The sequence below is a fragment of the Rhinoraja longicauda genome, chromosome 6 (assembly GCF_053455715.1).
Source record: "Rhinoraja longicauda isolate Sanriku21f chromosome 6, sRhiLon1.1, whole genome shotgun sequence".
NCBI classification, from domain to species: domain Eukaryota; kingdom Metazoa; phylum Chordata; class Chondrichthyes; order Rajiformes; family Arhynchobatidae; genus Rhinoraja; species Rhinoraja longicauda.
The window spans coordinates 61004757-61017202 of NC_135958.1; the positions used below are offsets into that span (position 1 = coordinate 61004757).

Here is a 12446-nt window from a genome sequence, read left to right on the forward strand (position 1 = left end):
TGACGTTTCGGGTTGAGACCCTTCTTCAGACAGATGTCAGAGGGGGGCGGGACAAAGAAAGGATATAGGTGGAAAGGGGAGGGGAAGGGAGGGACAGAGATGCAGATGCTGGTTAATACACAAAAGGACACAAAGTGCTGGAGTAACTCAGCTGGTCAGGCAGCATCTCTGGACAACATGGATAGTGACGTTTCAGTTGAAACCCTTCTTCAGACACTCATGAGGATGTTACCTTGGATTGCAGGTTTGAGTTATCGGGAGAGGTTAGATGGGCTGGGACATTTTTCTTTTTTAGCGTAGAAGGCTGAGGAATGACCTTGTTGAGGTACATGAGGGACTTGGATGAAGTGAATGCTCACAGTCTTTCCCCCAGGGAGAGGATCATAAAGCTAGAGAGTATAAGCTTATGGTGAGAGGGGAGAGATTTAAGAGGGACCTCGAACTTTTTCACTCAGAGAGTAGTTCTTATCTGGAATAAGCTGCCAGAATAAGCTGCCAGAAGAAGCTATAGAAGTGGATAGCATTACAACCGTTAAAAGATATTTGGACATGTATCTAGATAGGAAGGTTTAGAGGGATATGGAGGCAAATTTAACTAACACAATATGCCAACTTGGTTGGAATGGCCGAAGGGCCTGTGTCCACACTGACCAGCTTTATGACGCTAAGTATATGAATTTGTGTATCACCTTTCATGCTCCTTTCAGCATAATTCTAATGTCTTTACAACTGATGGAAAGTAGTCTCTTTAGATGATCATGGCTGATCATCGCCAATCAGTACCCCATTCCTGCCTTCTCCCCATATCCCTTGATTCCGCTAGCCATAAGAGCTCTATCTAACTCTCTCTTGAATGCATCCAATGCCTCCTGAGGCAGAGATTCCACAAATTCACAACTCTCTGGATGAAAAGGTTTTTCCTCATCTCTGTCCTAAATGTCCTACCCTTTATTCTTAAATGTGGGCCCTGGTTCTGGACCACCAACATTGGGAACATGTTTCCTGCATCTAGCGTGTCCAATCCCTTAATAATTTTATATGTTTCTATAAGATCCCCTCTCATCCTTCTAAATTCCAGTGAATACAAGCCCAGTCGTTCCATTCTTTCATCATATGACAGTCCCGCCATCCCGGGAATTACCTTGTGATCCTACGCTGCACTCCCTCAATAGCAAGAATGTCCTTCCTCAAATTCGGAGACCAAAGCTGCAGACAATACTCCAGGTGTGGTCTCACCAGGGCCCTTTGCCTGAGTACAACTCTTTGCTTCTATACTCAAATCATCTCGTTATGAAGGCCAACATACCATTTGCTGTCTTCACTGCTTGCTCTACCTGCATGCTTATTTTCAGTGACTGATGTACAAGGACACCCAGGTCTCGTTGCACCTCCCCTTTTTCTAATCTGACACCATTCAGATAATAATCTGCCTTCTTGTTCTTGCCACCAAAGTGGATAACCTCACATTTATCCACATTATACTGCATCTGCCATGCATCTGCCCATTCACCCAACCTCTATCTAAGTCATCCTGCATCTTCATAGCATCCTCTTCACAGTTCACACTGCCACCCAGCTTTGTGTCATCTGCAAATTTGCTAATGTTACTTTTAATTCCTTCATCTAAATCATTAATATATATTGTAAAGTGCTGCGGTCCCAGCACCGAGCCTTGCAGCACCCCACTAGTCACTACCTGCCATTCTGAAAGGGACCCGTTAATTCCTACTCTTTGTTTCCTGTCTGCCAACCAATTTTCTATCCATGTCAATACCCTACCCCCATTACCATGTGCTCTAATTTTGCCCACTAATCTCCTTTGTGGGACCTTATCAAAGGCTTTCTGAAAGTCCAGGTACACTACATCCACTGGCTCTCCCTTATCCATTTTACTTGTTAGATCCTCAAAAAATTCCAGGATTGGTCAAGCAAGATTTCTCCTTCATAAATCCATGCTGACTTGGACCGATCCTGTTACTGCTATCCAAATGCGCTGCTATTACATCTTTAATAATCGACTCCAGCATCTTCCCCACCACTGATGTCAGGCTAACCGGTCTATAATTCCCTGCTTCCTCTCTCCCTCCTTTCTTAAATAGTGGGATAACATTAGCTACCCTCCAATCCACAGGAACTGAACCAGTATCTATAGAACATTGGAAAATGCAGAAATGGGGTATTGATTTTGGATGATCAGTCATGATCATATTGAATGGCGGTGCTGGCTTGAAGGGCCGAATGGCCTATTCCTGCATTTATTTTTTATGTTTCTATGCCGAAAATACTAGAGTAACTCAGCGGGTCAGGCAGTATCTCTGGAGAAAAGGAATAGGTGACGTTTCAAGTCTGAAGCAGGTTCCTCGAATCTATGTTGTGCACTGAAGTTCTTGGTTATATTTAACATATGACTTAATAACTTAAAATAAGTATTATTTCTGTTTTGCTTGACAGACCCAAGGATAATAACTCTCAGAATGGAGAACACCCAACTGGTGGGAAATCCAGGGGGAAAAGATCTCTGGAAGAGGAGGATGGCAACCTTGAATTCCTTTCAAAGAATAAACAAAAAAAGAAAGCTCGGAATCCTAAAAAAAACTTTGATACCTCAGTGAAACGTAAGTCTACTAATTTGGCATTTGTGTGAAAATGTGCCCAATTTTAAAGATAAATGCGGTGAATATTGATCAGAACACACTTCAAATTGACTTATTCATCGGCTGCAGTACAGCACAAAGCTCCATAACCATCCTATCACCAACAAGAGAGCGGTCCTGAGCTACCATGTGCCTCATTGACGACCTTTGGTCTATTGTTAATCAGTCTTTACTGACCTTATCTTGCATTAAATGTTATTCCCTTTATCATGTATACTGTGGATGGCTCAATTGGAATCACGTATAGTCTTTCCACTGAATGGTTAGCATGCAACAAAAGCTTTTCACTGTACCTCGGTACATATTACAATAAACTAAACTAAACTAAATAATACGTGTAGAAAGGAACTGCAGATGCTGTTGTATACCAAATAAAGACACAAAATGCTGGAGTAACTCAGCGGGCAGCACTCTGCAGAATAGGAATAGGTGATGTTTCAGGTCGAGAAGAGGAGTCTGAAGAAGGGGCTTGAGCCAAAATGTCACCTATTCCTTTTCTCCAGAGATGCTGCCTGACCTGTTGAGTTACTCCAACATTTTGTGTCTCAACTAAATACAGGTGCTCCTCAACGTACGATGGGGTTACGTTCCGACAAACCCATCGTAAACTGAAAATATCGTAAGTCAAAATGCATTTAATACTCCCAGAAGCCTCCTCGCTAACCGGCGCAGGAGGCCGTTTGAGTGACGCTGCTGCAGCCGCAGTGGCGGGTAAATGTTGATCCTGTGGCCGGGCTGAGGAGATAATGGAACGGCGGTGGCGGCAGAGGTCTGCGAGGCTGGGAAAAGGCTGGGAAAAGATCAAAATTCGAAGTACAGTTTCTAATGAGTGTTTATGAATTTTGCACCCTCATAAAGTCAAAATATCGGAAGTCAAAGCATCGTACGTCAGGGAGCATCTGTAATATCTTGAGTTGGAGCAAAAAAGCCAAATCATTGGTCATAAGAAAATAACTGCAGATGCTGGTACAAATCGAAGGTATTTATTCACAAAATGCTGGAGTAACTCAGCAGGTCAAGCAGCATCTCAGGAGAGAAGGAATGGGTGACGTTTCGGGTCGAGACCCTTCTTCAGTCTGAAGAAGGGTCTCGACCCGAAACGTCACCCATTCCTTCTCTCCTGAGATGCTGCCTGACCTGCTGAGTTACTCCAGCATTTTGTGAATAAAAATCATTGGTCGTATGTTTTAGTTGCTTCCTAGTGTTGTGAGCTCTAATCGTTGCTTGGCCCGACAGATTGTTGTCCATTGAATCTATAAAGGATTTGACCGTATTTCCACACATAACACATCCTGCTAAAGCATTTTAACTACACAAAATATAAGATGTCAGCCTTAAAGGAAGATTATTTAGTTCGTCATGCTGTTCTAGCCCCATTCCGTATCTCAGTCCTTTCTCATGCCACACGATTAAGGATCATGGCACAGTAACATGGCAACATGTCCATCAGTCCACTTTTAAGGGCCATTACTACAGATTCCAACATCTTCAGTCTTGTGCCTCCCTGATATGAGAAGGTATTGAACAGGCTAGGTTACTATGCGCTAGTGTTACAGGGAGGATCTTGGAGACCTCCAAGTTATGGAGAGGATTCAACAGCATAGATATTTCCTCTTGTTAACAACTGGAGCGCAAAGTACCAAAGAATGCAGTTGGTGATGTACGATCGAAATCAGGAAAAATCTCCTCACTGAGGGTGGTGAATCTTTGGAACTCTTTACACAAGAATCCTGAGGAGCCTTAGTCATTGATTGCATTCAAACCTGAGATTGATAAATATCCAGATATTAGAGGAATCGAAGGATAGGGCAAGAAACTATTTGTTGAGGTGGATTAGTAATTGTCTTCTGAATTGTGAAGCGGGCTTGAGACGCCAATGAACTGCTATTGCTGGCACCTATGCTCACTCCTTTCTCACCCCACTCTCCCAACACTGCATCTTGCCATGTGTTATCCTATTTCTAATTGAGTTTGCAAAACTACAAATGCAACCTCATTGATATCCTGGACAGATTCTTTACCAACGACCTGATTTTTATTTCGTACTTTCCTCCAGACATATAAAAGCCAAATTAATTTCTTGTTTTGAGCCTTGTTTCAATGGTTCCCATGGCCTGATTTTACAGCCACTGTCATTGTGACAACATTCAGCAGTAAACTCGTTTCAAAAGGTCCACCTAATCCTCAGGAGTCCTGCCTGTGAGAACCAGTGCTAACCAGTGAGAAATTTCTCTCTCGTCTGGATTTTGTGTCAGTTTGCGTGACCATAAAGTGGGATATCAAAGGAGTGATCACAAATATGTTCATACACAAAGTGAGAAGAGAAGTTTGAACTGGACTTAGATTTTCCCTCAGACTTTGTTATGACAGGTCGCTACTGTTTTGCCTCAAAGTTCAAAATTCCAGCATTTGCAGTTTCTTGAGTGAGTTTCAAAATGGTTGGTTGAGTGTCTGACTAGAAGAAGTTGGGAGAGCGGACAAAAGGTAATGAATTTGATCTTCCCAGTAATTATTTTCTGTTATTTGCACATAAATAACAGTGAATGCAATTAGCCTTGCCATCATTTGGACAAACCAAATATATCCCACTGTACCACAGGATGTATTGTGTGCTGGAAGAGAAGGGATCTGTTTAACGATTAACATTTGGAATATTAATTTTGGATCCAGAATAAATTGCTTCTTTACTGTAGTTCAAGCTGACACTAAATCATGATTGGGGAGGTGAAGTGTAATAGAGATTTTATTTACACCACGGAATCAAAACTATAAATGTTATTGGAAGTGCCCCAAAAATGCATCTGTTTTAACACTATATTGTCAGGAGTTCTGCTGAATTAGCCATATATCTGATGCAATACGGCTCCTTTTAACTTTATTTTTCTTAACTTTCAGCTAAATATGTGAAATGTGAGCAGTGTGGGAATCCAAAGGTAAGATGTTCTTTTGTCCATTTTTCAAGGTGTGTGTATTCCTGGTGAGTTCATCTGTTATTGGGAGTCCCGAGTTACCTTTATGAAGTTGGCTGTGGGCCACTGCACTGCTTCTGGTGATGGTACTTCCATGAAACTGTTGGGACAGATGATGGGACTGATGATGAAGGAACTTGTATTTTTTCATGCTCGGATGTGTCTGATCTGGAAGTGGACCTGCAGGTGGTAATGTCCCCAAACACCCACTGCTCTTACCCGCATGGTGTTAGATGACAAGTTTGAGTCAAGAAAGTTTAATTGTCATATATACCGGCAACAGAACAATAAAATTCTTCCCTGCTGCAGCTTTACGGGGCCCTAGACGCAATAACATACAGATAATTATGTAATAATCAGTAATACAATAAACCATAATACCAGGTAACCATATTAGTGCAAAACCAAAGTCTGCAGTGCATGGAAGTCCAGCGAAGATCACAGTTGCTGAGGTTAGTGTTGTGCAGTGTTCAAGAGCCTGATGGTTGTTGGGAAGAGGCTGTTCTTGAAACTGGAGGTCACAGTTTTCAGACTCCTGTACCTTCTTCACGATGGTAGCAGCGAGATGGGAGTGTGGCCAGGGTGGTGTGGGTCTTTGTTGATTTAGGCTGCAGTTGGAAAGCTATGTGTTTGATTCTGTGCCCTGTAGGATTTTAGTCAGAGCTTAATTTCTCCCCTTTTGAAAGTTATTATGATTTGATGCTTGTGCAGCAGTTTTTAGTTTTTTAAAGAAAATGAATATGATTTTTTTTTCCCCCCATTTGCTTCACATAGAGAATGAATGGTCATTAACTCATTAATTTGCAAACGCTTATTTCTTCTGGGCTTTCTAAAGTAAACAGATTTAGATATGCTTTTCCTAAATTTAGTTTTCAATATTTTAACTTGCTGTCACGTTAATTGCACTTTTATATGTTATCTTGTTCTTCCATCCCCTTTCAAAATGTTATGGCACACAATATTTAATGAAGTGAACTTGAGGAAAATCTAAATCAAATACTAGTTAGGAGAGCAGGATACTTCCAACAACAAAACAGGTTGAATTGAATGATGAGTTTAATTTGGCATCAATGCTTTGACAACAACCCCATGGGCTTAGTAGTTTATTTAGTGAGATAATGAATGAGGAGTGGATTCCATTTCTATCTCCCCAATCCGGCTTATCGTAGCAGATGTGTGATGCCTGTGGATGCCTGCAGTTCTTCTCTTGCCCCCGATAAGGATGAGAAAGGTAAAAGTGCCCACGCGTCCAGCCATATGCCTATAGATCCACCATGTGTAAATACGCGACCGTTTTGCCAAACACTAGCATTGGTCTACCACTGTTGCTAACCATTTCCACTCCCACTCCCTTTCCCATTCTGGCGTTTCTTTCCTGGGCATCCTCCATTGCCAGAACGAGGCCATGCGCAAACTGGAGGAACAGCACCTCATATTCCACTTGGTGGAACGGTATAAACATTGAATTCTCCAATTTCACGTAATACACAGAAATAAAAATCAATTTTCTTGATGGTTGAAAGGGCTTAACAATTCTACAGCGTGAACAGTGTGAAAAATGGGTTGGTTGGTGCGTAGGTCACTTTTCCAGAATACTATGTTGTATTTTGTGGTTTTGCTGAACTTTATAGACTGCATGATGACGTTTGTGGCATCATTACTTCTGAATGCTGATGATTCAAGAGGCAGCTTTGAAGCTGACAAGCGAACGCTGACTATGCAATTAGGAAATAAAGCTGCACGCTGCTACAATTCCCCAATCACTGCTGGTTGGAAGTGTTGGGCTTTAAGAGTATTCCTCGCCAGCACCGCAGACTCTTTTAAATCACCTCTCAGTATCATCATCATTATTCCTCTCCTTAATGGTTGTGTCATAATAGCGAGTGATGAGAAAAGAAAGGGCACTGATTCTGGTTGAAACCCAAATCTTAAAACGAAGCACACGGAGTTACCCCACAGCAGATGTGTGAAGTTTACAGCTGTGTCTCTGCAGTAGATAAATCATGTTAAATTCTGTATTATATCCACAAGCAACAAAATTAATCATTTCTGAGCGCTTAAAAAATTGACTTTGGCTTTTATTTTGGCCCAGTGTCCCTTCGATTTTACAGTTTTTTTAATGTAACATCCAGGTTCAGAAACAGCTTCTTCCCTTCTTGGGGGTATTGGTTTTGTCTTTTTGCACTATTATTTTTTGTTTGGGCTTCACTTAATTTAATTTCCTTTCAGAAAGGAACGGCCTATATGTAAAGTTCCGGGGCAAAACCACAGGCAATGGTTTACGGGATTCATTTCCAATCCTTGGGACTGCACATCCCCTTGATCAGATGTACCAGTTACATTTAATTGTAACTGAACAAAATCTACTTTGTTAGTGACTGACTGAGTGTTTGGGATTATACACTTCTTAAAAAATCTATCATTTAAAATCTTTTAAAATATATCATTTAAAATTACTCTGGTCTAGTGTACTTTACATCTCATTTAAATTCCCAATTTGGCATAAGGGGAAAGAACATAATAGAGCAAAAAGATAGACACAAAGTGCTGAAGTAATTAAGTGGGTCAGGCAACAGCTCTGGAGAAAAATGATGGGTGACACTTTAGGTCGGGACTCTTCCTAAATTTGAAGGAGGCTCCCAACCCGAAACATCACCTATACGTGATGTCGTCTGTCACTGAATGCCTAAGTTACTGCACCCCTACTGTCTGTCTTTGGTATAAACCAGCATCTGCAGGTCTTTGTTTCTGCGTTACAACAGTAGGGCAGTCGGAGATGAACAGTTGTATAACAGTTGTGTTGTGTTTACGGTGATAGTGTCTGAAGAAGGGTCTCGACCCGAAACGTCACCCATTCCTTCTCTCCCGAGATGCTGTCTGAGCTGCTGAGTTACTCCAGCATTTTGTGAATAAATACCTTCGATTCGTACCAGCATCTGCAGTTATTTTCTTATATTATATAGCCTTCAAGTGGAAATCAGTAAAGTTATTTTGGTGTTTGCGGAACTTTGAATTTAATAAGTGAAACCATTCATTGATGAATAATAAATTTCAATGTGTATTTTCAAAATCTAGGGAACAAAATGTATTTTCAACTTGTGCCGTGGATGCTGTAAGAAGAAAGCTTTCAAAGAGCTGGCTGACTGTGTAGGTGAGTAAACGCTGAGGACTGTACAAGCAGTTAAACCTGGTATAGAAATCACAAAGTGAAAATGCATCAAATCAAGCAGCGCCTGTGAAGGCAGGCAGACTTAACATTCCTGGTCAAGGCAGAGATGCCTGGTCACCCCTTGCTTATCTCCCCCACCTCCCTCTATAAACATTCATCAAACTTACAACCATCCACTTTTCACATCTTGAATTTGAAAGCTCTTTTCAGAGACCATAGAGTAAGTTGTATATAAAATTATGAAAGGCATAGATGGGGTAGACAGTCTGTCCCTTTTCCCCAGGGTGGATATATCCCAGCACTAGAGGACATAGGTGAGAGTGGGAAATTTTAATGGAGATGTACAGGGCAAGATTTGTGCCCAGAGAGTGCTGGAGGTGTGGAACGCATGGCCAGGGGTGGTGGTGGAGACAGACACTATAGTGGCGTTTAAGAGGCTTTTGGACTGGCACATGGAAGTGAAGGGAACAGAGGGACATGGATCATGTACAGGCAGTTGAGATCAATTTAACTTGGTATAATTCAGCACAGACGTTATGGGCCAAAGGGCCTGTTCCTGTGCTGTACTGTTCTATATTCTAAAACAAAATGTTGGAGGAACTCAGCGGGTCAGGCAGCATCTGTGGAGGAAATGGATAGATGATATTTCAGGTCAGGACCCATTTTCAGTCTGATGGAATAGGCCGGAAATGAGAGGTGGTTGTGGGTGGCCTGGACAGTGATAGGGGTGTGAGTGGCTGGTGGATGGAGTAAGTGATAAAGACTTTGTAGCTGAGCAACAAAATCCACTTTTCACTGAACCTTTAACTCCTTGTATTGCTTTGGTCTTGTCATCCATTTTGTTTCTGATCACTCCTCTAAAATGTTTGCCTGTGTGACTGACACAAAGTAAATGCGAGGCTTTTGATTATATTAGAGACAGATACTCGCTTCTATGTTACCAATTACAGTGACACCAGTCTGAGATAGTGATCGTTCCATTACCAGAGTATGGCTTTTAATAAATTTGTTTTTGGTTTATCAGGTCACGGGTTACTCTTCAAAACCAAACACGAGAAGAGGTTGAAATGGAAATTAATGGAAGAGGGAATACGAGAGAATGGAGACAGAATCCATGAATGTTTGGATTCCTGAATAGATTGTCCATCCCATTGACTTCTCATGGGAATTTGATCTGCCGTACACACACTTGCATGTTTTTATAGACAGGGCTCAAGGTTAATTCTTTCACCATTCAAGAGTTGATTACTTTTGAACTATGCTGAGAAATATTTTTGTCAACTCTCCGCACTTATCCTGCTGCAATATTTGCACGATACTCCCATGTCCCAGTTGATTAATCTGAAGAAGGGTCTCGACCCAAAACGTCACCTATCCATTTACTGCAGAGATGCTGCCTGACTCGTTGAGTTACTCCAGCATTTTGTGTCTATCTTTGATTAATTTAAACTTGGTTTCCTGATGGTCTCACTTGGCTGATAAGCTAATGAAAGTGACCATTTATCAGTAACTATTGAAGCCACCAGCAAAAATATGCTTCCAATAACTTCCAATAAGTACTTCTCTTGCTGTAGTCTTTGGGGAATAAAATCCAAAAAAATGGTAGAATAATCGGTTTATAACAGATAGAAGGGTTTCCAATCTTATAAGTTACAAATTACCCCTAAAACCCCAACATCTGCTCATTTTCATCTCATCATCCTTAAAGTTTAAACACGTTTACAGGAAGTTTCCAGTGTGTAAATTTTATCCATGATAAAATGCTAAATATTTTAGCATTTAGCAAAAATGCTAAATATGCATCCCACATCAGTGACCCATGACGTTTGAAGAAAGTTAGACATTTTGATAGTGATGGAGTTGATCAACATTAAACGCTGGTGATGGGAACTGTGGTGACCTCTGCTGTACTGTTCACTTGAGCCTCGCTGCGCAAGACTTGCTAATTCAATGAACACTGCCAGGAACGCACACCACAGGCTGCTGGAAGGCAATGCTCAAAGGTACTCTGATTCTGTCTGATTGTGTTGGGGAGAGGGCTATGGAGATGATTGCCTGACATGGCCAGTTGCAATATTTGAGCAAATCTTTTAGGACTGAGCTTAACATGAAATTCATTTCCTTAAAATTGAGTGGCATCAAAGAAATTGAAATGGCTTCTTAAAATGAGTACATAGTATTAAGTTAAATTATTGCTATTACAGTGATTGGAATAATTACAAAATGGAATGCAATTAATTCCTGCAAAACAACTGCAATATATTTGATAGATGGCAGCTGTTGCAGAGATATCTCTCAAATAATCTTGATGATGGAAAAGGATGTATCAATTTACCTTTAAAGACGACAGTCTTTATTCTGACTTTTATTTTCTTTGTATAACGTTTGATTAATGACTGTATAGTATGGCTGGTTATAGGATTCACTGGGAAGTTCTCTGTACTGGAAGTGACTTCTTTGTAATGTAATTTAATGCATGCAGGTCAAAGCTTCTCGCCTGAGCTTGCTTTTAATCCATTTGACGCTGAAGATTGGAGTGAATCACCACCAGTACAGAAGCATACAGCAATCATGTAGCTTCATTGAATTCATGTTGTTAGAGGTACTTTGATCACACGCCGTAATTCCCACGAGGTTCTACAATAGTTTGTTTCTTGCCATTAATATACCGAGCAATGTTAAACAAAAATTGCTGGTATTTCCAGATGTAAGCATGTGCTCACAGTCCTTGAGAGGGTGGATTTGATCAACAGTAATGCCAAATGGGCTTAGTCACTTTAGATCTCTGCCTAGTTCCTCGCTTGCTTCTAACCCACTGTGCCTTGCATGTTCATAACATGCAATGGGTCTTTACTGTTCCTTACACTTTGAATCCGGGCAAATGCAATTGAGCATGAAGTCTTTGAGGAAGCTCACGAGATTCTACTAAGACTGGGTCTGAGGTTTGATTTGATTTTTACATAGGCATTCAGTTACAGCCGCCATAAGGAAAGCTTAATTTGCTGAATTAAGGAATTTCTAAAACTGTTTTAAACAGTATTTTCTGTGCAGACTTTAAAGGAAACATTTTGTTAGATCGGCAGAACTGTTCAATGGTAAATTTGTAATATTGGTGACTGCTAATGTTTTCCTTGGAATTATTTCATAAAATTTCAATTTTATGTATCATTGTTTCTTCCACAATTTGTTGCTGTACTTACATGCTGCGAACTATTGAATGGGATACCTGGCTCCCACCATTTAGATAATCTCCCATTCCTAAGTTTCCTGTCAGAAAGGCCTTCATAAAAGCACCCTTGTGAAAAAACTGTTCTTTCACAACTTGAAATACTTCAGTCCAAATATAAATGTCATGTATTAAATTGTCCTTGGTCAGCAAAGTCTAGGTAGTTCATGCAGTTGGAATGATCATCTCAATAGGCGTAAGATCCAAGCTTCCCATTTTGCCATTACACGTAGTGCTTTTTACATGCCGATTTTACCTTGTCCATTGTTACTCTTGTTTTCCACTTTGTGAATGGAATATAACTGGAAAAGCAGCAGTGAAGAAGAATGGAGGGAGTGAATTCTACATTAGTTTTCCATGACAACTGATGGTTTCCTGCAGCCAGCTGTGGAATTTTGCGCTTATATTAAGTTTGGGAGGGAAATGAA

At 40.8% G+C, this 12446-nt stretch overlaps 1 protein-coding gene across 1 annotated transcript in view; it reads left to right on the top strand.

Annotated features, from left to right (window-relative positions):
* Positions 1-11908, top strand: part of dus1l (dihydrouridine synthase 1-like (S. cerevisiae)) — a 30610-nt gene extending 18702 nt beyond the window's left edge. The window contains exons 11-14 of the mRNA XM_078401107.1: positions 2452-2615; positions 5550-5587; positions 8699-8774; positions 9817-11908. Coding sequence (XP_078257233.1) covers positions 2452-2615; positions 5550-5587; positions 8699-8774; positions 9817-9926 — 388 coding nt within the window. The 3' untranslated portion in view covers positions 9927-11908. The remainder of the gene's footprint in view (positions 1-2451; positions 2616-5549; positions 5588-8698; positions 8775-9816) is intronic.
* Positions 11909-12446: the final 538 nt, after the last annotated feature.